Genomic DNA, 24,612 nt, shown 5'->3' with positions numbered 1-24,612 from the left:
ATGATTCTCGCCGCCGTAGATACAGCAGCGACAGGATGAGCTACCGCAACCATCACCAACACCACTACCCCCTCGACGGACCCCGATCCAGCGAGCAGTATACCTTCTGCAGCACCGTCAGACTACACGCTGATCCTTGTTCTCGATCCCATCGACAGCACACCCATTCCCATACCCATACTTATACCAACACCCACACCCACACCCGCTCAGATCTATACTTAGAGTCTCTCGAGAGAGGCCGCCGCCGTGTTTGCGGAGACGGGGATAGGGTGTTTCATTTCGAAGTAGACGTGGATGTCTCCTCGCGGGGTGGCCCTAGATTCTGGTGCATATCATGAGTGAAGCGTGTGAGGGACTCATTGGTATTGTATGGGGTTGGGGGGGTAGATCGGCGGGCGAAGGGGGGATCACCATGCTGCAGTCAATTTGGGGGGTTTTTCTTGTATGTACGTGCGTGGATGCTGTGGTAGTTTGATAAGTCGGGGGGTTTTCCCTCTCGGCTGGTGGATCTATATTATTGATGCCCACCGTGGGTAGAAAATGGGGCAGAGTGCATGTCTTTTGTGTTGGTTGTTGTTTCCGATTTGGTATGATTTGTTCGGTTATGCTTCGTATGGGTCGGTTGGCCTGGGTTGGTTGAGATGAGAGTATATGGTTAGGTCTACAAGAACAGTGCGAGGTTCTCTGTTGGTATGATTTGTGTCTCTGTATAACCACTGATTGCCTAGTCACTTGGTCCGACTATTGGCGGAAATGCTACCTCAGTTGTGGAAGGCACGGAACGGGGCTTTAGGACGAAGCCTGGAGCCTGAGTACTGCTCCTTCCGAAACGGGCATGCTTGCCCTTATCGCCCTACCTGAGAATGTTCTTGCCAACTTCGCTTGCACCTATATATAACCTGGACGCCTCCTCTCGCTGGTTCTCCTGATTTAATTTTCTTAACTTCCCATGTTCTCTCACTTGGCACTCTCATTACTCGAGGATGGCCTTGCATGCAAGCCTACTCTCAGTTTTGTCTTCTACGCAAGGCCAGTTACTTTGTTGATGATCATTCCAACTACACATCTCTCCCTCTCTTGTATCTCTCCGCCGTCTTTGACAATCAACAGACTAACATAAGATCAACGACCCAGTAAGAAACCTATCTCCAAGAAGATACCATCGACCACCTTCAAGAGAGGCAATCAGCACGCTACATTCGACGTCCATCGCTTCCTCGCCTCTCAGAACGTTCCTTCTTCTCATCCCTTGCCCTCTCAGCGAGCGAATGCGAATGAAAGCTAATTAACTTCGAAGATGGAATACATGCCTAGAAGAAATAGCAAGAAAGAGCCTTCGGGCAACACCACATCTTCTACCATAGCCATTTCATCTCTGTGGCTGGGGCCGGGAGCATCTACGAGATTGTGACGATGAAAGAGCCTCCCCTGGAGATACAGAAGGCACCACCGATGCGTGAGGACCGGATGTTTGCAGTCCATATAACGAGGCGTTGGTCATGATGATAATTACAAGTCTGCTTATCACACAAGGTCCGATGTGGTGTAATGGCTAACATCGCTGTCTCTCACACAGCAGCTCGGGGTTCGATTCCCCGCATCGGAGTTCTCTTTTTACTTTTGTTCTATCGCACACAGTCTCCTCCTTCCTTTTCCTACCACCGTTTCTGTGTTTTTGCCTAGCAGTCCCGATTTTTCTTTCTGTTCGTCTACCCAATGCGTGAGTAGACTATAGGGAACTTGACGTCTAGTGACGAGAAAAAGACAAAAAAGGCCAGGCTATAGAGGTCTCTGACGGCGTGACCTGCCGAATCAATCAATGCTGGTTCGTTCCTCCACAACCTCCTTCCGCGGCACACTTGGCCCGCCAGGAGAAAGAACATAAGCAAAAAAGAGAACTCCGATGCGGGGAATCGAACCCCGAGCTGCTGTGTGAGAGACAGCGATGTTAGCCATTACACCACATCGGACTTTGTTGAGTTATGTTACGTTCTGATGCTACAGACCCGTTTAATTGAATGCTGAGTGCCTCTTACGGCGCCCTGTTGGTTCAATCTACCTACCAGTGTTCAATTCCTCTGTACACTGCGAGTCCTTCATGATCTGTGTGTGCTCGTAGTAACCTCTATTTCTGCTGATGGGCGTGGCTATATGACATCATCCAGGGGAGCAAAAGGTCAGATGGAAAGGCCCTCGATAGTGATATCATGTCCGGACTGTTTATAGCCCTACATTCTCTTTCCGATGCAAAAGGAGACGAGGAACGATGAAAGAATTATTTCGGCCCCAATAGGGGTGCGAATTCTCCAGTCGCTGTGTGGGGAACTACCCTGGGTCTATTAAATCTGTTGTCTTTCTTTGCATGCTATCTAGATCAAATACTGTAAGTATGACGGAACACAATATACTCTACTCGAATGACGGAACATGCTCCAGTACAATATTTGATATTCTCAACGGACACAAAGGTGCTTCGCTTTAAGCCGGTCTAGAATTCCAAAATACTCTTTGATTCATGAAAAAAAAGGTTGATTACACTCAAGAACATAGGAAATATAATGGTGTCAATGCTACACGGGATTTGCTAGCGGGGCTAGACTAGAGATGGAGGTACATGATGGGGGCGGGTCGGAGAGGTAAGAAGGGATGAGGAGCTTAGAAGTGGATGGCCTTGGAGTAGGTGGCCATGGCAGCCTCCTTGAAAGCCTCAGCCAGGGTAGGGTGAGCGTGGCAAGTGCGGGCAATATCCTCGCAAGAGGCACCGTACTCAACGGCGAGGGTGGCCTCGGCGATCATCTCACCGGCGTTAGGGCCGATGATGTGGACACCGAGGATGCGGTCGGTCTCGGCATCGGCGATGAACTTGACCTGACCCTCGGTGTCGAGGTTGGTCTTGGCGCGGGAGTTAGCGCTGAAGGGGAAGGTACCGACGCGGTACTTGACGCCGGCGGCCTTGACCTCCTGCTCGTTCTGGCCAACCCAGGCGACCTCGGGGTGGGTGTACATGACGCTGGGGATGACGCCGTAGTTGACGTGGCCGTGGCCGGTCTTGATGTACTCGATGGCGGCAACGGCCTCCTCCTCGGCCTTGTGGGCAAGCATGGGGCCGAAGGTGCAGTCACCGATGACACGGATGTGGGGGACCTTGGTGCGGTACTCCTGGTCGATGACCAGGCGGCCACGGTCGTCCTTCTCGATGCCGACCTTCTCCAGGCCCAGACCCTCGGTGTAGGGTCTGCGGCCAATGGCGACCAGGACGACATCGGCGTCCAGGGTCTCCTCCTTACCGCCCTTGGCGGCCTCAACACTCAGGGAGACGGTGGCACCGCTGTCGTCACCCTTGACGACCTTGGTGCCGGTCTTGAACTTGATGCCCTGCTTCTGCAGGATCTTCTGAGCCTGCTTGGCAATGTCGGCGTCCATACCGGGACCACCGATCTGGCCGAGGAACTCGACGACGGTGACCTCAGCACCGAGACGGGACCAGACGGAAGCCTACAACAACAAAGACCAACGAGTTAGCTGCGAACATTTTTGATAGTGAAAGAAAAAAAAATCCTACCATCTCGAGACCGATGATACCACCACCGATGACGACCATCTTCTTGGGGACCTCCTTGAGGGAGAGAGCACCAGTGGAGGTGATGATTCTCTTCTCATCGATGTTCAGGCCGGGGAAGGGAGTGGCCTCGGAGCCGGTGGCAACGATGATGTTCTTGCCGCGCAGAGTCTGCTCACCACCCTCGAGAAGGTTGACCTGGACGGTGTTCTCGTCGACGAGGGCACCGGTACCCTTGATGTAGTCGACACCGTTCTTCTTGAAGAGGAACTCGATACCCTTGGTCAAGCCCTCGACGGAGGTGTCCTTGGCCTTCATCATCTGCTCAAGGTTGAGCTTGACATCGCCGACCTCGATACCGCGCTTTTTCGTGTCGTGGAGGATCTGGTGGTACAGGTGGGAGTTGTTCAACAGAGATTTCGAGGGGATACAGCCGACGTTCAAGCAGGTACCACCGAGACGGCCACGCTTCTCGATACAGGCAGTCTGTTGAAGGCGGAAGAAAAAGAGGCGACCAAGGTTAGTTGTACAGCTTCACCGCATCGCTCAGCGGGGAGAAACCCGAATTTCGCACCTTGAGACCTTCCTGACCAGCTCTGATAGCAGCAACGTATCCAGCGACACCACCACCAATGATCACGACATCGTGCTCACCTGTCCCATGAAGCCAACGGTTAGCCGGGAACAGACCGGGAAAGGGTTTTGATCCGGAAGAGCAGGCATCGGCCGCAACAGGCCTCAACCTGTCCGGACAACGTCAGGACAGTTCGATCACCTACCCGACTCAGAGGCATAGCCACGTTTCGTGAACAGAGTGAGAGAAGGAGTGGCGATGAAGTTGGAAGGGACAGCCTTGGGGCCGGCAGAGCGGAGGGCAGCCCGCGGTGTCGCCCGCGGCAGGAGACTGCGGAACATGACGAGGGAATAGGAGAAGAAGCGAAGAGAGAAGGAATCCGAAGGAGGTCGAGATCAGAACAGACAACCAATCCTCCGAGTGAGCGAGGTCGGGAGAGGAGGGTAAAGGGGGGGAGTGGGGATAATTGCGGATGGAAGGAGGTTTGATTGAGGATAGGGAAAAAGGCGTCGGTGTTGGGACACAAGAAGCTTCTGAGGTTCGTTTGGCGGGCCGGTATTATCGATACTGTATTTCTCAGCGGCGTATGTAATCAGCCCGAGGCCCAGCCAGCATCGGGTCAATCCGGTTACTGACTAAACTCATATCCATGTTGCCGATGCAGAAAAGATTGGGTTGTAACTCCAGTAAAAGATGATATATCTAAGGTATTAAGTCATGAATCCGGACCGGATTATTCTGATGATTGACTATCGGCCTTTCTTAGGCCTCTTCAGTCGGGAATTGAGGTTGAGATTCTGACTCTGTGACGGAAGAAACAGCCCGGTAAGGATCGGTACTGGAAGATTACCGCACTGTCCCAACTGCAAAGGGCAAGGACAGGAACATCACGGTCGTCACCGCCCGGCCGTCTTCTAACAGTTGGCAGTAGAACTGTCGAAAGAGTACAGTACAACAATCATCACCGTCATCCACCACATACGACGCTCTTCAGCGGCTTGCATCGGGCATGAGCCCGGCAGGGACTGCAGAAAAGGCAAACCGCTCAAGATTACTCGATACTTGTTCAATCATTACCCGCGGGTAAGCTAGGATGAGCACGGATAACAGCGCGGCTGTCTTGGCCTCAGGTCCAAAGGGCATGGTGCCGCTAGTATCACAAAGATGCTGGGAGAGAACTGCGCTTTTCCATCAGGGAGCAGAGTCAGTAGCCCCGACTCTTCCAAAGAGGCAATACCAGCGGCAATTTGTAGACTTGTGTATTGTTGCAGTATGATTAGGCGACATACTGGTATGAGTAGTTGGGAAGAAGGGGCTCTGATGCGGCGTAGACCGCACAATATATCTTCTCGGTCGAGGAGTCAGTCTATCGGATACATTCATCCGGAATCGTTGCATCCCCAGATTACCACGGACATAGAGCGAACATCACTCTCTCAGTAGACTGGCAGTGTCCCAGTCATTCTCCTACGGATCTACTGGCCTGAACTCGTTCACTTAGGCCTGGTGGAAGGTGGAACAGTCATTCCAGCAACCGCATGATCCGGTTGGGACGATGATGTACGTTGAAAAATGGTTGTAGATCGTGCCTTGGCACTATGGCACTCTGCTGTTCCGCTATTTTGTACAGCAAGTCAGCTAGTTTAATTAGAATGGATGGGTTTTCGAAGAACACATCAGCGGGAAGCACATAGCTATTCTTTTCAAGCAGCACCCTGAGATAGGAACACCCCATCCTTGTGTAATGAACATCCACGAGTGGTATTCATGCTGGCTGCACTGCACAGCCAGTCCATGGTAGGTGTACTTGAACCTTGAAAGGCAAGCCAACTGCCCGAACAGGCGAGAGTCGGAGGAGATCCGCCCGATGTTCCCCAGCTAGCCATCCCCATTCCCCGCATAGGGATGGAAGAACGAGGGGTAAACTAGCAAACACATCTGGCACATCTCGTGCTGCCTGATTTGTCTATCTCCACGGTCTATCTCAATTATGCAAGTCTCTACGCTTGCTCTAGCAACGGCCACTGCATGGTCCATGAGTCACCTTTCTGGGACAGGCTCGACTGGTCCCGTCACGATTGAGGGATCGTCTTGTCATTGATATGGATGTGTAGATTCTGACTTCGGGATTAGTTTACCCGGAGTGATGATGTCTGTCTTTCTTCACAACAACTAAGCCCTGTCACTTAGGCTATGAGCTTTCCAAAGAAGAAACTTACACATTCATACTTCACCTCATGTTCAACGATCAGATGATCCTCACAGACAGCATGAACACACACATATCGAACCCCCCGTGAGCAAACCCTAGCACCCCCGAATCGAATCTCCTCCCCGAACCGAAACTCCAGAACCGAATGCCTCCCCCCCCCGAAATCCCGTCCGCAAACCCCAGCTTTTCCCGCAAGCCCCCATAAATGGATGATAACGGCCCAGCCCCCCAAACCCCCACCCCCATCGCGTCACATTCAACTTTCAGGGTGGATCCTGGTGCCAGGGGGGGGGGTGAAGAACAGAACAGGGAGTGGCCTGAAGTTGTAACCCCGTCAGTGACGGCATGACCCATTTACCCACTCCGGCGGAAAACCCAGGGTTCGCACGTCTTACTTAGCATCCCAATCCCACCGGAATGTAACCATATTTGACATGATCGTGGGGGTTTTGGCTAGGGTTCACCTGCCAACTCTAACGCTGCGATTGCTTCCACTTCTGCACGCTCCCAAGCGGGGACAGCCGATCATCATGTCTAGATTGATGCATGTCTTTTGGAGGATTGCTTGTAGCGAATCCACGATTATTTAAGTAGTTTGTGTGACCCCGTAGTTTTACCCCCCATGCTATATTGCTCTTGTTCTTTTGGTGGATGCGTTCCCCCCCCCCCACCGCGGTTGGTTGTCTTCCCTGTACGTTCTGCCTTCGACCACCGGTGCACAGTGGCTTTGATATTCGATACAAAAGAGGATAGCTTGGACTGCATGCAAGCGCGGTTAATGGCAATAAATCACGCTCACTGATCCGCCAATACCGAATATCTCAACAATGGACATCATACCATCATGGAATGTCGTCCACCGCTTCGAGAAGCGCAAGCTCCTCATCGCCATCAACAGCGTGGCCGCCCTCTCGATTCTCTTCTTCGGCTACGACCAGGGGGTGATGGCGGGCGTGAACAACTCCAAAGACTACATCGACCTGATGGGGTTCGGGTACACGAAGATGGAGAACGGGGAGTTGACCGCCGTGGTCACGGATAGTCTGCTGCAGGGGGGCATTGTTTCAGTCTACTATTTGGGGACGCTGTGTGGCGCGCTCCTTGGGGGCTGGGTCGGGGACAAGATCGGGCGCATCAGGACGATTGCCGTCGGGGCGGCCTGGGCGGTGGTTGGCGCCTGCTTGCAGTGTTCGGCGCAGAATCACGATTGGATGATTTGCGGTGAGTTGGGTTTCTCCGAATTGGATGCACGCGATGCAGAGAGGTGGGCTGTTGCTAATGGGAACCAATGCAGCGCGCTTGGTCAATGGGATTGGGACTGGGATCCTGAATGCAATCGTCCCGGTTTGGGCGACTGAGACAGCGGAGCATACGTCGCGTGGCCAATTCATTGCGATCGAGTTCACACTGAATATCTTCGGTGTGGTGGTGGCTTATTGGTTGGAGTTGTACGTATCCAATTTCCAATTCTTGATCCTGGTTCAACAACACATGCTAACAGAATGTAGCGGTCTGTCCTTCATCGACGGCGGCAAGTCCGCGTTCCGCTGGCGGTTTCCCATCGCGTTCCAGATCATCTTCCTCCTCATGTTGTTCGGGGTGGTCTGGTTCTTTCCCGAGTCGCCCCGTTGGCTCGTCAAAGTCGGTCGCGAGCAAGAAGCGCGCTACATCCTCGGCCGGCTTCGAGGCAACACGGGGGATGATGCTGTGCGCGCCGAGGCGGAGTTCCGGGACATCCAGAGTGTGGCCGAGCTGGAGCGGTCGATGAACCACAGCACTTCATACCTGGCGATGCTGTTTGGATACAAGACGGGAAAACTGCACCTGGGCCGACGGGTGCAACTGGTCATCTGGCTCCAGATCATGCAAGAATGGGTTGGTATAGCGGGCGTCACAGTTTGTGCGTTGACCCTTTATTCTCCCCTCTTCTGTCGTTTGCCCGGACTCTTATCGTGACTCCAAAACAGATGCCCCGACAATCTTCAGCATTGCAGGTTTTGACTCGATGAAAAGCCAATGGCTCAGTGGGTTGAACAATATCTTCTACATGGTAAGCCGCGTGCCCGGTCACGATTGTGTACGCACATTTCTAACGGGCAAAACCCAGTTCGCCACCCTCGTCTGCGTCTTCACGCTTGATCGCATCGGCCGCCGGTGGACGCTCTATTGGGGATCCACCGCGCAGGGGATCGCCATGTTTCTGGCGGGAGGCTTCTCGCGGCTGGCCATCAATGCTCGGGAGGCGGGCCACAGCGATAAGGCGGCCTCGTTTGGTGCGGCGGCCGCTGCGATGATCTTCATATTTACCTCTGTGTTTGGCGCAACATGGCTGACCGGTATGTCTTATGATGGGATGCGTTCAGGAGAGAGGCTAAAGTTGATATATGTAGTGCCATGGATCTACCCAGCCGAGATCTACCCGCTTGCGGTGCGGGCCCGCGGCAACGCCTGGGGAGTCGTTGGGTGGAGCATTGGCAATGGCTGGTTGGTTAGTATGCCCCTAGCGAGCCCGTGCTTTTCATTTTGCTATACCCGTTAGAGAGCGTGGTATTCGTGGACCACGGAGACTGAAGGAATGACCGGAGCTGATGGAGATGACTTGGAATGGACGAGGTTCAGAGGATTCCCAGTGCGGGAAACCAGACGAACCACGAGCGCGGCTACCATGACTGTACACACGCTAACGACTCTCTCTTAGACTTTGCTATGCCCCGTCATGTTTAGCGCCATCGGCGAGAAGACCTTGTATGTGTTTGCAGCGAGCAACGTCATTACGATCCCGATGGTCTGGGCGCTGTACCCGGAGAGTAACCAGCGGACCTTGGAGGATATGGATCTGTTGTTCGCGGCGGACTCTCCATGGGTGTGGGATGCCGAGAAGACGTTTGCAAGGTTGAAGGCGGAGAATCCGGGGTATGTTGAGACTACGGCCAGGAAGGGGAGTTTGGTGGTGGAGCATGTGAATGTATAGGTATACCTAAGTGAGTTAAGTATGTAGCTAGTTTAGCGCTATTTAGACAAGACCCTAGCTTGACCGCCGGATTAGCGTGAATCTCTTAATCTTTTGAACCTCTATCGTACTTCCAGACCAGCTAACCTGGTTAAATTGATAAACATAGACTACCTTACCTAGTAAGTCGATACTGTACTACAGTACCTGGCAGCATAGAGTGCATACCGGATAACCTTCCGAACCGAAGAGAAACAACCCGCAATGATTGGTCAATTCAACAGCAACCCCGACCTCATCTCCATACCATACCTCCCCCCCAATCCCCTCGACTACTTATACCGGCACCTCCTAGGTTGAATCCCACGAAAATCTCAATAAGTAAAAGGTCTTTCACAGTTGCAAGCCGCTAACTCAGCCACCCTCCACTTGACCAAGGTAGCCAACCACCGTAACCTCCAGAAACACGAACAAAGCTGACTAATCACAACCCTCCAAAGGACCGGCGCGTCCATCCATACCATCACAGAAGCTGCCTACTAAAGCACAAACAAAAAAATCAACAAGCTAGTCTGCCACCTCTCAGCATATCTGACCCGGCAGACCACAGAGACATTCTAAAATACAACACCAAACCCATTATTCTCAACCGCTCACCTCAATACATACATACTACCAGCACACAAGATACCAATGCCAACCCCCACAACCACAACCACAGCCACCCCAAATCCCAATTCCTCCCCAAGGTCCAAAACCCTCCACCGTCTCCACACCCACCCAACCCTCCCTCCGCACCGCCGCCGCATCTACCAGACCCTACTCACCGTCCCCGCCGGCCGGTGGACGACCTACGCCGCCCTGGCGCGGCACCTGGGCACGAGCCCGCGGGCCATCGGCGCGGCGATGCGGCTGAACCCCTTCGCGCCGGAGGTGCCCTGCCACCGCGTGCTGGGCGGTGCTGGGCGGCTAGTCGGGTACTCCGGGGGCCCTGGGGCGGCGCCGGGCAAGGCGAGGGAAGGCGTGGGGATGAAGCGGCGGTTGCTGGAGGCGGAGGGGGTGCGCTTTGATGGGGAGGGGGTGGCGCGCGGGGTTTGTTTTGTTGAGTTCGGGGAGGTAGCCTCTTCATCTTCTTTATCGAATTGAAATGAGAGGGACGGGGGAGGGGGAGGGTTTTATTTTCGGGATGTATGAGGTGGTGTGGGATGTAGGAAGTAGGTAGGGAAATTGTTTGTGTCTAGCTGGAGGTGAGGGTCAAGGTCATATCGTATAGGTATGTTCGTGTATAGTATCTCTAGTAATATAAGAAACCAGTTAAAGTGACAGTAAAAAGGAAAGACAAGATGCAACTGCAAATGCAAAAAGGCTGCTGCTGATACATGACACCGAGTCTGATGTACAATCCAACCCCACCCAAAACGCCGTCTTCCCTCCCCCAGTCCACCTCCCTCACTCTATTGTGGGGTTCATTCATGTAGACATGACACAAGATGAGATAACATGACATAGGAAAGGACATTAAGGACATAAAACATAAAACATAAACATAAACATAGACATCTGACAAAGGAAAGGGGTATCTCTATTCATAACACACAGGGACCAAAAACACAAGACAAGACAAGACAAGGCGAAGCAGGCCACACAGACATCCATCTAAGCTGTCTTGGCCCGCTTGGCTGCCCGCCGCTTGGGCACGTCCCAGTGGTGGAAGGAGCGCAGATGCTCGATCAGATGGTCTCGACGAGGGAACCCATTGCCATCCTTGCGGAGACATTCCTGCACGGGACAGTCCTGGAAGACAGGATTGTGGACGCTGGTCTGATGACGTTTCAGGTCGGCTGGCCGAGTAAACGCCTTGTTGCAGTCCTCGCAGGTGTAGGGCTTGACGGGTCTGCAGGGTCCAGAGGTTAGCTTTGTTGACTAACAACCGAAAAAGAAAACACCAAGAAGAAACAAAGAAGAAAACAGAGAAAAAAAAAATGGGGGAACTCACTGGGACGCGTTGAGGGTCTCGTAACTTTCAACGGGAGAGTAAACAACTTCCGGGTTCGGGCTGGATTGGGTGGGGATCCACTCGATATTGGGCACCGGGAACGAAGACGGTTGCATTGGAAGCTGGTGGAACGAGTAGGCTTCGGGCGAATAGACCATGGGCGAGGCCGTAAAGGTGTTGTTGTTGCTGGGGTAGTACATGTCGAAGGTCGAAGAGGCCACCGTCTGGGGCGAACTGAACGGAGTCGAGTCGTATGATGAGGGCTCGTAGGTGGGCTGGACGAAAGACATCTCCGTCCCTACCATCCCATACAACGACGGGTGGCCCATGTATCCCAGATTCGATTGCATTGACTCTTCACTGCTGGTGGAGTACGAGTGTTCCATTGGTGGACATTCAAGCATGGGAGGGCTCTATAAGGGTTCCAGTCAGCCTTGATATCTTGTGATAGATAACCCTCACACAGCCTGGGACTCACCATTGCAGACATGGCATACATTGTGGAGTCAAGAGAAGGAAAATAAGAAAGTATATACAACGGTGAAGACGCGATGAAAGAAAGATTGAGAGTGAGAGAGTTTAAGTAAATCAATAGTCTGCAAGGGTTCTTTTATCCAAGAGAGACTGTGATACTAGTGAATAACAAGCAAAAGCGTGAACCAGCCAGACTGGGCTTTCCGGGTTTTTATAACCATTGTCTTCTTCGATCAGGTCAGGTCGACTACGTCGCACTTGCATTAGACGCGGCCGGTGCTTCTCCACTGCGAAAACAGCCCAAACGGCCAGCGCCAGAGAAGCTAAGCAACACGAACGCACCCACGGCGACATCATCAGGTGAGCGCGCTACGGACTAGTATGATCTTCCACTAAAAATGCTAGGGTGGGTGGGAAAAAGAAGGGAAGAGTGGATTGGGAAGGAGAAATGAGGGGAGGGGAGGAGGGGGGGGGGGAGGATAGACTCAATGCAGCCTGGGAGCCCTGGGAAATGGGAACCGGGAATAATGCAGGAGGAATGGGAGGAGAAAACAACAACCACAGTAAACCACACAGCCCCCGCCAGCGGGGCACTGCCATTGGCGAGCGGGCAGATTGCAAACCTTTGGAAGTGAAGCGATCCCGGCTAGTGCTGACGCTAGAAGCACCGAAGAACCAAAGAACCTTCTTCCAAGCTTCTAGGGGCGATTAGGGTCGGTTGATTGGTGGTTGGCACGGAAAGTAACCAGCGACGGACTCCACTCCGGCCCGAGAAAAAAGAGGAGCCATTCCAACCAAAACCAGCCAAAGTCCAAGACACTCTGCGGTGAAGGCTGACACTCGAATCAACCTAATCATCCTGATATCGTCATAGGGAAGAGCGATCCCCCACATCAACTGAGAAGCATTCCCGAAAGGAAATTCAGGTGATAAATAATAATTCAAACGATTCGGTGGACCGTCGGCTGCTACCTTCTTAGTCGCAAGTTGGGCCTCGATGAAGGACTGGCCAAGGTTCTGGAAAAAAATGATGCGGGCTAGGATCGATTCCTGACTCGTTCCAACAAGACCGCCATTTCCCTTCGACCTTCTCTTCATCTCCTCGCTTTCCCCCTTCCCCAAGGCGGGAAACTTTGAAGCGGAGCCTGCCGACGGAGCTCACCAGGTGCATTGGCGAGACGAGCCTGAACGGAAAAGCCTCCCGATGATGTCGACCGGAGATACAGAAAGTATCAAAAGTACTGCGCTCTATGTCTGTACTGTAGCGCAGCTGTCACGAGCCGCCCTTGTGCAGGAGTCATCGAACCCCGGGGCCATCGGGCAAAAGAGATGCAGATACTAAGTAAAATGCAGCTTGGGGAAAGGCGGGAGGAACGTGATCGCAGCGAGCGAATGGGGAAAGATCGAATCGATCGGGATGGATCGTGGGTGGTTGGCGATAAGAGCTGAGAACAGACTGCAGTGCGAAGTTCAACCTGCAAAACCCTTCGAAATTATTGACGAGGGAATGGAATACCCTCGCAGTTCGGCACGGGCTTCCCGGGGCGTTACTTTTTCTGTGGTTTCCTTTTTTTTTTTTTTTTCTTCTTTTTTTCGTTTTCTTTTTCTTGTTGTCGCTAAAGAACGATCGATTTCGCTCTTGTTCAATCCCCGACAGCCTTGTTGGAAGTGCCAAGAAGCGAAGCACGGGTGGTGGAATTCGGTCTGGGGAAACGAAAGTAACAATGACGATGACGATGATGAAGAAGGCAAGATGAAGGCGAGCAGGAACCGAAAACTTTACTATGTACTTACAATCAATACCCGCACAGCCCCTCTTGCGGTCAGAATGAGGTTGAATCTGACACTGCCAGCCCTCAAGCTGTTCCTGCTCCTCCTGCGCGTGTAAAATCGCGCATGACATGAAGCTCTCTATCGTTCCTGCGGGAGGAGGAAGTGAGGCGACTTGCGCGATATTTCCCCAGACCAGCATGCTTCGTTCTTATTGATGCTTCGCGGGATTACTTGTTGTCTTGTTCATGACTTACTGGTCACCGGTCAACTTGACGCTTGGTACTATACAGTACAGCCTGGAGAAGGACCGAGTTATCCGAGCAGGGCTCTTCGCGAGGTGGTCTGCCGCGGTACGTTTGCTCGATTAACAACCAAGTTACTGTAGATATCACGAGCCTCTCAGTAATCCACATCTCACCGTTGATTGACCGGCAATAGAAGAACCGCCCGTCATCCGTGCCAGACAACCTGGACCAGCTAGCTACTTACTCTTCTCAGTATCTACAACGGACCTACCTAGCTAAGGCAGGGTCTTTTGGTCTCGACTGGTCTTTCCTTCGATGAGTTGATCCAAGCGGCGGCAATTCATCATCGCAGGACCCATTCTTCCTTATCCTCGAACATCCTTAATTTCCTCTCGGTCTCCACGGGTGTGATACCCAATCTACAAATCGATTCTAGCTCCAACGACCTTGAGCGATGGAGCTGGAGTACGTACGTCCGTACGGTGCACCCACTCTTGAGGAAGAGGGTCGCGGCTCAAGCACCACCTCACTCACGGCAGGCAACTGCATAGAAAACCCTCCAAGTCTTGTTCCCTGCAGGTCTTCTACGATCCAACTAATTTCCTTTGTCTTTCCCATCTTCTCCATTGAGTTCCCTACGGACCCTCCTGCTTCCCGCGCGCTCATTGCCGCCGCTAAAGGCATTAATTCGGCTCCCCCAAAACCAAAATAAAAAAAAACAAAAACAAACAAACCACTTTTTTCCCGCTTGTTCTCGGGTCCGTGCTGGGGGAAAATCTTCAATTCTTCCCACCTCGTCAACTATTTTTACACCGACTTTCTACCGTACCATCTGATATACGGTGAGAGCAGAGCGAATCAACCGAGCACGGAGCACACGATGTTCATCTTCATGGTTCTTGATGACGTCTAGTCTTTAAGGTCTCCAAAAAAAAACTCTGCACTTTCTTTCTTTGTTCTCTCGATTGTGTTTTGACCCCCTCCCACTGGATTCTGTCCGGCTTGCATGATTCCCCGAGTCTTAGTCTATCTATCCACCCCCCGGTCTTCCTGGGACCTACCTAGTCCGGAGTCTAGTTACGGTGCATTGGAGTACATCAGGTACAGTACATACATATGTACTGTACTCACAGTTGAAGAACTGCTTGCTGCATGCCATGTCGCAGATCTGCCGACTTGCCTTCCAAGAACGCAAAGAGAAGACCCGAATATACTTTCGGTAGATGCACTGCAGTTTCCCTCCGCCCCTCGTCCCTCCCTGAGTCCGTACTATGAAACCACCACCCAAGACTCCGTTTCAGTTCCATTCGAGTATTCTCTTCCCCCTTCCCCTTTCCCTTCCCCTTCCCCTCTCTCTTTCCCCTCCCTCCTTCCCCTCCCCACCTTTCCTTTCATCAGAACATCAGACCTTCCAAGTTGCAACCCACACAGAGCAGGATAAACCTGGCATTCACAGCCTCTGTCCCCGCTGTTCTAGAACCTCGAATGCAGATCTTACCCCGGAAGGTCCTACACATCTACTCAAGACCGAGACTATCCGGCCGAAGAACGAAGACAACAACCTCGATGGGGGTGGAGGGGAATGCTTAGTGTCCATTCCAAATGGTGTTCAGATCAAGACAAGAGGCCAAGAAGGTCATCTTCAGCGACAACAACAACAACAACAACAGTAACCCTTTAATGCACCAAGGTCGAACTAACCAACCAACCAAAAAGGTTTCTTCTCCTTCTTGCAGTGTGATTTTATTTGCCCGTCAGTCAGCCCCCCATGTTCAAGAATAAAACAGCACAGAAACTCCCAGTTTGTGTCCCCCTATTCGTAAGACTTCGTCCCTTTGCATGCTTTGGAAGAGAAAAACAACAACAAACAAACCCAGCAGAGACAGAAAGAAAAGCAAATCCACACAGATCCCAGATAAGATCAGAAACAAGACAGATCGGTCACTTCGAGAACATTGCACCGAGGTATAGTAACCTCCTGCAACCGGATGGGCTGCTGTCAGGAAGAGCAAGAAAATAAAAAGTCTTTTGTTTTTTTTGTTCCTTATGATTTCTCTCTGTTCTGGTTTCTTCATCTACAATGGTGAAATCATGGGGGAGCAAATCAAACAAACATTCAACACAAGTACACAAACAACATCTCGTCAGTTTGCCTCGAATTATTGTGGTTCGCATGTTGATGGTTGTGGAGGGTGGGTTGTTTTATAGTTCGTCCTCAAGGTACTTGTAGACGAACTTGAAGTCCGCTTTACGACGGTTCATCCTGTAGTCCCAACGTTAGTTTCCTCTCGTGTTGAACCGGCTTACTTTCACAAAAAAGGAGAAAAGCAACAGGGAAGAAGAAGAGGCGGGGAAGAAACATACCAGGTGCTCTCGTAGTCGAAGAAACGATACGTTCCCTGTTCGAACTCCTCGGTGATGGTTTTGGGTTCTTCGTGGCGCTGGAACCAGGTCTGGTATTGCTTGTGGAACCGCCAGCTCTGGTTCTTCAGCGCCTTGGCGGCCAGGTACTGCTGGTACGAGCCCTGGCGGTAGTAGAACAGATAGAACAGCGTATCCGTGTCGATGCGACCGGTTTCGTACAGACGCGGGTCGTCGAAGATCGGGAGAGGTTCCTGGGGGTAGTAGAGGGGGGTGTTGTACGGGTTCTGCGGCTTGTAGTGACGGGGTTTCTCCGCGTCGGCCGGCTCGGGGCAATTGGCCAGCGAGGCCGCCAGCAACCGCTGCACCGACGGGGACGGGTTGGTCGCACTGGCCGCGGCACGGCTCTTGGTCACTTCGAACGACTGGATCAGATCCTGCAGGCCCGGCGGGAGGTGATAGATGGATTCCTCGCTCTCGCGCGACGAGTCCTCCTTGCCGCTTGACTCGCCGTTGGTGGTGTTCGCCGTCGTCGTCGTGGGTCGGGATTTGTTGTTGTTGTTGGTGGTGGTGGTGATGTTGTTGCTAGTGCTGCTGCCGCTACCCGAGGCCTCAACCTTCTCCATGGCGGGGGTCTGCGGGACACCTCGCGTCGACGTGCTTGCGCTGGCCACGTGCGGACTCTCAGCAGGGGTTTTGGATCGGCTCCCACTACTCGACTCCTCGCCCGCTATCGTGACTCCTGACGATGACTTCACCGCGGGTTGTGCGGGAGCGATGCTGGGGGATGCGGTTGTGGAGGTGGAGGGTTTGGATGCAGGTACGGCGTGGGGGAAAGCGGGGCTGGCGCCTGGCGGTGGCGGCAGAGGGGCGATGCCCACGCCGTTCTTGTCGCTGGCAGCAGCTGCAGCCGCCGCCGAGGCGTACTTGAGTGTCTCTCCCGGCAGGCGCGTTGGAGGCGGGGCGGGTTTCATGCCGGAGGTGGCACTTGTCGACGTTACGGGATGGAGAGTGGCCAGCACGGGAAGAGGGGACTTCATCTGCGCGGAAGGTCGTCGGGGTCCCGAGGTATCGGGCTTCGCTTTCGGCTTGACAACCTCCGGTTCCTCTTCTTGAACTGACTGGGTATCTTGCGACGATACACGGTCGTTGTCGCCCGCGATGCCGAACTGCATCTCCGCCTCGTTGTCCATGTTCAGATCATCGTATAGGGTCTCGTCTTCGCCCGAGTAGTCCAAGTTGTGCCCGTCTTCCACATAGTACTTGATACTCTCCTTGAGATCCAGGACTTGTTGCGTCTCGACGTTGCCGTTCTGCAGCGACCGTAACAGCAGTTCCAACTTGTTGACGTGCCACTTATGACGCTCCGTGATCCGCGAGATATCCGATAACCGATTCGCCTTGGCAACGTCCTTCTTCCCCTTCTTCATCTGCATATGTAACGTCTCCTCTTCTGCCTCCATAGCCTCGATCCGTTGTTGTAGCTCGTCGACCATGCTCGATAAGAAGTCGCATGTCTCCACCTTCTCCTTCTCCTTGGGATCCAATCTCGATGCTGCCGACAGGCCCTCCTTGGAGTATGCTTTCGTCTTCATCTCCTTCTCGACGGCCTTGAACTGCTCCATACACTAAAAGCCTCTGTAGTCAGCAAAACAAGCTCTCCGCCTCGCCAAGGCATTGAAGGGCGGAGAGGGATGCGCACGGTCTCGATGGCTCTGCGCTGCTCGAGCAGCGGACCCTTATCTTTCACCTCATTTCCAGAGGCCCACGACTTGATCTGATCTCGATACCGTTGGAGCTTCTTAATCTCGCGCTTCAGGTTTTCCTCGAGCTTATCCCGCTGAGTGGGATTCGTCGTCGAGCGGATCTTCTCGTAGATGCCTTCGAATGTTACGATGCCTTCGGCGACCTTCTTGAAGGTCTTGTCAATCTCCTGCTGCGTTTTTCGGGACGTCATCGCGGCGACCGTTTTCACATGAACAGGAGAGGGGGGAGGGACTCGACGAAAATTAACGTGGGTGATGTGAGACTCGGGATGGCCGAGGAACGGGATGGGATGGATGGGAGGGAAGATCGCAGGGCGGATTGAAGAGAATTTCGGATGGTCTAGCGCGTGGGGGCAAGTTACTGCCTGCGCAGCTCTTTGTTGACAAAAGAACGCGGGGGGTTGTGATTGTTTCTAGGGACACAGTGAAGGAGTGTCAATCTCCTGATACTTTGGTCCTGGTCTCTCAGAAGCTGGGATAATGCCCGAAGCAGTAGGCGGTCACGGAGGATGGGCATTACCGAGCCCGGGGGCGGCGAGCGAGCGGGCAACTCTTAAACTACTGTTCATCTCTCCTTCGTCATACATGACCATGGTGTGCGTTGGTGAAATCTACAACAATAACTGTCTTTATCTTCGGGTTTGCAGGATTTGAGGTAGGAGGCTGAATTTGAACACCCCTTTTGGTGTTAGTTCTCTGTACAGGAGTGCGCTGACATAATTTCCAGCATATTAGTTAGCAGATCATTGTTGTCCAGTGACAGTGAGTAGTAGTATGCGCCGCCGGTTGCAGCTACCCGCTTGCCGCAACAAGGCCGATATTGACAAGCCGTTCATAAACCCTCGCAGACTTCCTTACCGCTGAACTGCCACGACCATATTCTTGATTATCGTCTGGCGCATTGCAATATGAAGGGTGCGCAATCTATGAGAAATGCGTGCGAAACCAAACAACTCTGACTGATGCCTCGCGCAGCGGTACTTCAACGAGTCAAGTCCGCCTCGGTCACCGTCGACGGGCAACTTGTGTCGTCGATCGGCCAGGGGCTGCTAGTGCTTGCCGGTGTAGGCAAAGAGGACACGGAAAAAGATGCCGATACGATGGTTGGGCGAATACTGAAAGCTAAGCTCTGGTCCGATGAGAACGAGAAACCGGTGAGACGAGGCTCGCGATCGCTCGGTTACCTGCAGCACACATCTAACGCGGCGCATTGCAAATCTAGTGGAAGAAGAACGTCCAAGATATCGACGGAGAAGTGCTTTGCGGTACAGTCATATCCCCATGGATAGTCTCTTGGATGCGCTTCGCTGACACCTCTGGCCGTTCTCCACCTAGTCTCACAATTTACCCTCTATGGCGAGTTGAAGAAGGGAAGCAAGCCGGACTTCCACGCCGCAGCCGATGTGGAGACTGCGCGCAAACTCTACGACTACTTCTACCAAAAGCTGAGCAACAGCTACAAGCCTGAACGGGTGAAGAATGGCATCTTCCAGGCGATGATGGAGGTCGAGCTCAAGAACGACGGGCCGGTGGGTGTAGATTACCGCAGTGAAGATGCGGTGGTAAAGCTCTCGCTTCTCTTCCTGCTTCCTTCACTGATGTTGCTGGGCTGACGCTGATTGTTTTTGCGACTGATATAGGTTACGATCGAGATCAACACCCAACTACCCAAGAAAGAGAAGAAGAAGACAGAGGCCGAGCCACAAGAAACGCAGCCTCAGACTTTCGAGTTCAAGATACCCGCGGAGTTGTTGGATTGATTGATGGAAGGGCGTTACGATGAATCTACGAGGAGAATGATCCCTCGAGATTCAGGTTGGTTCAGGTGCATATAAAAAGTTCCTTATAGACATACCCATAATAGATTTTGGGGGGATTGGGGTGGATGGGAAGGGAGGGCGTTTAGAGTCCAGAAGCATAGAATTCCCCAGATTGCGTTACTCGGTACGAACAGCAGTAGGAGCGTAGATCCACTCCTATCAGACCGCGATCGATCGCGAACTAGTGTAAGTTTCCCCCCATCTATCCATCAATCAAGACGGAGAGAGGCGGCATGTAACGGGGTTGGGCGCAGCGGAGGAGGAGCAAAGAAAAGAAAAGAAAAGAAAATACGTACTGTACGAACTGTCCAGTCCGTCGTAGGCGGAGGCAGTTCAGTGGCAGAGGCAGAGATTCCCGGCCGGCGCCTAAAAACGATGGAAGCTTCTTGAAGCATCGCAAGCAGAGGGCCCGGCCCAGCCCACTTCTTACCTCTTTAGTCCTGGACTTTCTCCTCTTGCCTTTCCTTCCTTCTCCTCATTGACTCTGTCTGTCACTCAGCCATTTTATCCACTTACCCATTGTCTGACTTCTTGTCCTTATACTTTCTACTTCTTTCCTCCCTCTCCTGCGTGCTCATTCACGCCCACCTCTTCCGCTTTCCCGCCTACCATTCTCCTTCACTCCCCACACATATTCATCATCCAGCACCATGGCTGAGTCTCAGCGTGTGTTCCGACTTCCCTTCTTCCCCGCCGCGGGGACCCAGCTTTGAAGCTCCGATAACTGACCCATTGCGCTCCTACAGGCCGTCCCCGTGTCTTCTTCGACATTCAAATCGGTGAGCAGAAGGCCGGTCGCATTGCTCTCGAGCTGGTCAGTAGTCCTTTCGTTCTGTTTACGGACATTTCCTTTCCTATGCCGAGGTCGCCGGTTTTGGAGTAAGAGCCTTGCTAACTTACCCCGCCCGCGCAGTTCCACGATGGTATAGTCCCGATCTAAGCTCCACGACTTTTGTCTCGGACACACTCTGACCATACAATAGCTGTTCCCAAGACTGCAGAGAACTTCCGCGCACTCTCCACAGGCGAGAAGGGTGTGGGCAAGCAGGGCAAGCCATTGAGCTTCAAGGGTACGATTTGACCATTTCCGGCCCCGATTTTTTTTTCCCTCCTTCCCACTTCCCGTCCTCCCCGACATTGGTCCTCGCAAGCCGAAACTTACCACCCATGACTTGACCAGGTTCCATCTTCCACCGCGTGATCAAGCAGTTCATGATCCAGGGTGGTGACTTCACTGCATTCAACGGCACTGGCGGCGAATCCATCTACGGCGAGAAGTTCCCCGACGAGAACTTCGACCTCAAGCATGACCGGCCTTTCCTCCTCTCCATGGCCAACTCCGGCCCCGGCACCAACGGCAGTCAGTTCTTCATCACTACTGTCCCCACTCCTCACCTTGACGGCAAGCACGTCGTCTTCGGCGAGGTAATCAACGGAAAGAGCGTTGTTCGCAAGATTGAGAACATGTCTACCCAGGCAGACAAGCCCACCACGGACGTCACCATTGTGGACTGCGGTGAGCTTACCGGCCAAGACTACGAGGATGCCGACAAGCAGACCCCTGATGCTACTGGCGACCCCTACGAGGATTTCCCCGATGACCACCAGGGCGAGCAGCTGAGTGCTCCTGTGTGCTACAAGATCGCCGCTGAGTTGAAGAACTTCGGAAACGCCGCCTTCAAGAGCGGTAACATCGCCCTTGGTCTTGAAAAGTACCAGAAGGGTTTGCGCTACCTCAACGAGTTCCCCGAGCCCGACGAGCAGGACCCTAAGGAGCTTGGACCCCAGATGAAGGCTCTCCGCTTCACCCTCCACTCCAACTCTTCCCTCTTGGCGAACAAGCTCGGCCAGTTCAAGAACGCTCAGACTTGGGCTACTTACGCCCTCGATGTGGCTGCTGCCGCCGAGGCCAAGGATGCCGATAAGGCCAAGGCGTACTACCGCCGTGCCGTCGCCCTGAGCGGCCTGAAGGAGGAGGACGAGGCCCTGAAGGACCTCCAAGAGGCCGACCGCCTAGCCCCCGGTGACGCTGGTATTACCAATGAAATCGCCAAGGTAAAGAAGGCCCTTAAGGATCGCGTGGCTAAGGAGCGCGCTGCCGCTCAGAAATTCTTCTCGTGAGAGACGAGACGTGACTGTCCGTCATGATTCATGAATTCATGATTTAGCATTACTTCTGCTACTTGCACTTCCAGAAAAAGTGACGCAATCTACCTTCCCATCTCACCCACTTAGTCTAATGGTTCCGACCCCACTTCCATATGTCGCAATCGCCGCGTGTATGCATACACACATCCCCAATATCGACCCTGCGAAGTCAGTAGCTCGTGGCTTTCACGCACAAGCCCCGTTGATGCTTCTATTCCTGCCTACGGAGCAGCATGGGTATTTCAGCAGTTTTTGCTTCCCAGCCCCCGGAGTCAATTCTATCTTTCAACTAGACATATCCTGATAGTGTAGGAGAGAATGAAGAGACTGGTGTTTTCAGGCAGAATAGATTATTTGTGCATTGCATGTTTGTCTTGGATTGAAGGCCGGCGATTCTTTTTGTGCCCAATCATTTAAGAACATATCGACGAAGCAGCGAGTAGAAGAGGAAACAGGTATAACAATCATGAATCATTAAAGGAGGGTGTACGAGCATGTAGCAAGCTTGCTTGTCGTCCGGGTTTCGGCCGGGCTGACAGCTCAATGAAAATCCTTTTCGGCGAGGAACTGCTCATATCGTGGCTTGCACTTGCGGCGCCAACTCTTGCCCCAGATCAGCATCGGCACGCCCATTAGCATGGAGAGCACGACCAAGATGCCGTAGAAGGTAAAGGTCCAGCCGTAATTGGTGCCGTCAATGAAGTCCTGTACCGTGAAGGAGATGACGAAGTTGATGATGGAGGAGCAGCAGGCTAGAATGATGACTAGTTCTCCAGATATCTGTTTTTATGGTTAGATAGTCAGAGCCGAGATACAGGGTGAAGGGGAAGCAAAAGCAAGCATCGGCATGGGAGGGAAGGGTTGCAGGGGTTTCAGGATAGCAGGGTACATGCAACTGACCTGATCAAAGCATTCCATTGCGTACGCAGTCGCGATACTGGTGGCGGAGACCTGCTGCGCGATCATGCAGCAAAGGCCGACGGCAATGGTCATCCAGTGGGCACCCTCGGTAGCGCCCCAGCCATAGAGAAAGTAGCCGACGGCGGCGAGGATGATGGGCAGTCCGTAGGCCCAGAGACGCATTTCGGGTTCTTTGTACCCCTTGTTGCGGCGGGCGAGGAAGATGACAAGCCAGTCAGACAGCGATCCGATGCCCATTCTGAAGTCTATGGTTAGCTTGAATGTTGGATTGCGCTAGATAAGGCACCATACCCAATGAAGTTGCCGACAAGGGCAGCTAGGAAGATCAACCCGGCGGGACCAGCGCTCCAGTTGTATGGCGCTTCGGTCATAATCTCGGAGATGGTGTTGAAGGAGACGATGCCGGCGGTGCAGCCTAGGGCAAATTGGATCCCGGCCAGGAGGATGTTGGGGAAAGCGAAGAGGAAGAATGGACGGCGGAAATACTGGAACCAGGTTGTATGGTCGTCCTTGAAATAGTGCACCAAAGCAATTTTTTGGCGGTAGGTCCGTGGGGGCATTGAGATCTGCCCTGCACTATGGCTGGCCACGACGGATATAGGGGCCTCCATCTTTTGGTCCTTGTCGTCCATGGGCAGTGTAGTGGTGGGTTCGACCTTCGAGTTCTCAGACGATGTATCGCCTGAGAACCGGTATCTCGGGAACATCGTGTCATCAAAAGTGAAGATGAAGAGAAGAATCAAGCAAGCCTTAATCATCGATTAGCTTCGACCATGCTCTGTGTTGGTGCGCACAAGAACTTACGCATGCTCCTGCCACGATGGGCTGGCTCCATCTCCAGCCGATGCCATCAGAGATATACCCACCACAAATCAGGCCAATGATGGAACCAAGCTGCTGGAAGAAAATGTAGATAGCGAGCATACGGCCACGTTGATGGGAGAAGAAGACATCAAAGATCTATGATTTATTAGTATCCATAAGGAAGCTCTATAGAGGTGACTTACCGTTAGCTGAATTAGGGCTTGATAGGCAGCGGTACCGATACCATTGACTGTCATCATGATGTAGTACTGTGCAACACCGCTGAAGACACCGCCCCAGATTCCACTAGCGAGTACAAAGACCAAGCTGAGGATGTAAACAATCTTTCGTCCAAATTTCATGGCCGTGGGGATCCAGATTATGTTGAAGAAGCCGAGCATGAGATAGTTAAGAGCAGAGCCACCGTTCATATTGCTCAAGCTCACCCCTGTATCCTCCGAGATTGTTGTCCATGCTGCTCCCCAATTGTTCTCGCCAAAGGAGTTCAAGCATGCGTAGGCAGAAATCAGAAAGAGCGTATAGTATTTCTTGTACCTGGGCCAGTTCTAACAGGAGAATAGTCAGTCTTGAGGACAGAGGTCAGCTAATTTACTTTCTCCCACGTACCAACGGATCGGCAACTGATGAAGTAGGCTGGGGAATCAGTAGGATATCCTGACTGCCAGCATGGGCAGCGTCACTCAGGTTTCCCCCTGCGTCGACGAGGTAGACCGTTCCCGGTACGTCTGTCTGTATATCCTCAGAGCGAGTCATGATGTCTTGGTGCATAAAAAGCAGGACAAGGACAACAAACAGGGGATCGGGAGGGGAAGTGGCCGCTCTTTTAAATGCATTTCTACAGCACCAACGCGGTTTTGACTTGAGTCAAAAAGCATCCTCAGGCCCGGGGAGGTGTCAATATTCCGCTCTATCAAGATTCACTTGTTCCTCCGATTGGATGAGAATAACCGAGCATATTGCCATGGTAGGTGACGATCGATAAGGC

General features: G+C 52.8%; 11 protein-coding genes and 2 non-coding genes across 13 annotated transcripts; 6 read left to right on the top strand and 7 right to left on the bottom strand.

Moving 5' to 3' along the window:
* Positions 1 to 1,537: 1,537 nt before the first annotated feature.
* On the top strand, positions 1,538 to 1,609 carry BO82DRAFT_t103. Its single transcript has one exon. It is a non-coding gene; the product is annotated as a tRNA-Glu (tRNA).
* Positions 1,610 to 1,901: 292 nt separating this feature from the next.
* Positions 1,902 to 1,973, bottom strand: BO82DRAFT_t102. Its single transcript has one exon. It is a non-coding gene; the product is annotated as a tRNA-Glu (tRNA).
* Positions 1,974 to 2,363: 390 nt separating this feature from the next.
* Positions 2,364 to 4,477, bottom strand: BO82DRAFT_330568 (dihydrolipoyl dehydrogenase; the record flags this gene model as incomplete). Its single annotated transcript, XM_025633103.1, has 4 exons — positions 2,364 to 3,498; positions 3,566 to 4,048; positions 4,137 to 4,216; positions 4,342 to 4,477. 4 exons carry the CDS (start codon positions 4,475 to 4,477, stop codon positions 2,659 to 2,661), a joined length of 1,539 nt encoding a protein of 512 aa, XP_025494140.1. The 3' UTR covers positions 2,364 to 2,658.
* Positions 4,478 to 7,020: 2,543 nt separating this feature from the next.
* Positions 7,021 to 9,370, top strand: BO82DRAFT_330565 (putative MFS monosaccharide transporter). The gene is made up of 7 exons (XM_025633102.1): positions 7,021 to 7,569; positions 7,643 to 7,796; positions 7,857 to 8,248; positions 8,316 to 8,398; positions 8,456 to 8,684; positions 8,739 to 8,836; positions 9,047 to 9,370. The coding sequence occupies exons 1-7, from the start codon at positions 7,176 to 7,178 to the stop codon at positions 9,317 to 9,319; spliced, it is 1,623 nt and encodes a 540-aa protein (XP_025494139.1). The 5' UTR covers positions 7,021 to 7,175; the 3' UTR covers positions 9,320 to 9,370.
* A 705-nt stretch (positions 9,371 to 10,075) lies between these two features.
* BO82DRAFT_250035 (MGMT family protein) lies at positions 10,076 to 10,408 on the top strand (the record flags this gene model as incomplete). Its single annotated transcript, XM_025630869.1, has 1 exon — positions 10,076 to 10,408. A coding segment is annotated over one exon (333 nt), but the record flags the coding sequence as incomplete, so codon positions are not given.
* A 552-nt stretch (positions 10,409 to 10,960) lies between these two features.
* On the bottom strand, positions 10,961 to 11,689 carry BO82DRAFT_251249 (C2H2-type zinc finger protein; the record flags this gene model as incomplete). The annotated part of the gene is made up of 2 exons (XM_025630883.1): positions 10,961 to 11,192; positions 11,295 to 11,689. Coding segments are annotated over 2 exons (627 nt in total), but the record flags the coding sequence as incomplete, so codon positions are not given.
* Positions 11,690 to 12,965: 1,276 nt separating this feature from the next.
* BO82DRAFT_29062 (uncharacterized protein) lies at positions 12,966 to 13,953 on the bottom strand. The gene has a single exon (XM_025631695.1). The coding sequence runs from the start codon at positions 13,738 to 13,740 to the stop codon at positions 13,066 to 13,068; it is 675 nt and encodes a 224-aa protein (XP_025494136.1). The 5' UTR covers positions 13,741 to 13,953; the 3' UTR covers positions 12,966 to 13,065.
* Positions 13,954 to 14,645: 692 nt separating this feature from the next.
* BO82DRAFT_29202 (uncharacterized protein) lies at positions 14,646 to 15,728 on the top strand. Its single transcript, XM_025631751.1, has 3 exons — positions 14,646 to 15,097; positions 15,264 to 15,502; positions 15,667 to 15,728. The coding sequence occupies exons 1-2, from the start codon at positions 14,793 to 14,795 to the stop codon at positions 15,457 to 15,459; spliced, it is 501 nt and encodes a 166-aa protein (XP_025494135.1). The 5' UTR covers positions 14,646 to 14,792; the 3' UTR covers positions 15,460 to 15,502; positions 15,667 to 15,728.
* Positions 15,393 to 15,978, bottom strand: BO82DRAFT_29059 (uncharacterized protein). The gene has a single exon (XM_025631693.1). The coding sequence runs from the start codon at positions 15,859 to 15,861 to the stop codon at positions 15,559 to 15,561; it is 303 nt and encodes a 100-aa protein (XP_025494134.1). The 5' UTR covers positions 15,862 to 15,978; the 3' UTR covers positions 15,393 to 15,558.
* Positions 15,608 to 18,248, bottom strand: BO82DRAFT_29094 (CNOT2/3/5 family protein). The gene is made up of 3 exons (XM_025631706.1): positions 17,850 to 18,248; positions 16,151 to 17,775; positions 15,608 to 16,049 (listed from the first exon to the last, which is right to left on the bottom strand). Exons 1-3 carry the CDS (start codon positions 18,102 to 18,104, stop codon positions 15,989 to 15,991), a joined length of 1,941 nt encoding a protein of 646 aa, XP_025494133.1. The 5' UTR covers positions 18,105 to 18,248; the 3' UTR covers positions 15,608 to 15,988.
* A 247-nt stretch (positions 18,249 to 18,495) lies between these two features.
* On the top strand, positions 18,496 to 19,788 carry BO82DRAFT_305314 (D-aminoacyl-tRNA deacylase). Its single transcript, XM_025632213.1, has 7 exons — positions 18,496 to 18,568; positions 18,641 to 18,685; positions 18,762 to 18,828; positions 18,889 to 19,067; positions 19,136 to 19,178; positions 19,249 to 19,475; positions 19,554 to 19,788. Exons 3-7 carry the CDS (start codon positions 18,822 to 18,824, stop codon positions 19,671 to 19,673), a joined length of 576 nt encoding a protein of 191 aa, XP_025494132.1. The 5' UTR covers positions 18,496 to 18,568; positions 18,641 to 18,685; positions 18,762 to 18,821; the 3' UTR covers positions 19,674 to 19,788.
* Positions 19,789 to 20,383: 595 nt separating this feature from the next.
* BO82DRAFT_430413 (peptidyl-prolyl cis-trans isomerase D) lies at positions 20,384 to 21,854 on the top strand (the record flags this gene model as incomplete). Its single annotated transcript, XM_025640620.1, has 5 exons — positions 20,384 to 20,399; positions 20,480 to 20,547; positions 20,647 to 20,656; positions 20,717 to 20,803; positions 20,914 to 21,854. 5 exons carry the CDS (start codon positions 20,384 to 20,386, stop codon positions 21,852 to 21,854), a joined length of 1,122 nt encoding a protein of 373 aa, XP_025494131.1.
* A 283-nt stretch (positions 21,855 to 22,137) lies between these two features.
* On the bottom strand, positions 22,138 to 24,537 carry BO82DRAFT_28926 (putative MFS transporter). Its single transcript, XM_025631644.1, has 6 exons — positions 24,234 to 24,537; positions 23,810 to 24,172; positions 23,607 to 23,762; positions 23,094 to 23,551; positions 22,782 to 23,040; positions 22,138 to 22,661 (listed from the first exon to the last, which is right to left on the bottom strand). The coding sequence occupies exons 1-6, from the start codon at positions 24,393 to 24,395 to the stop codon at positions 22,422 to 22,424; spliced, it is 1,638 nt and encodes a 545-aa protein (XP_025494130.1). The 5' UTR covers positions 24,396 to 24,537; the 3' UTR covers positions 22,138 to 22,421.
* Between the last annotated feature and the right edge of the window lie 75 nt (positions 24,538 to 24,612).

This window comes from Aspergillus uvarum, assembly GCF_003184745.1.
Source record: "Aspergillus uvarum CBS 121591 unplaced genomic scaffold BO82scaffold_13, whole genome shotgun sequence".
NCBI lineage: Eukaryota > Fungi > Ascomycota > Eurotiomycetes > Eurotiales > Aspergillaceae > Aspergillus > Aspergillus uvarum.
The sequence above is the reverse complement of the archived record's forward strand: the minus strand, read 5'-3'. Positions and strand labels throughout refer to the sequence as shown.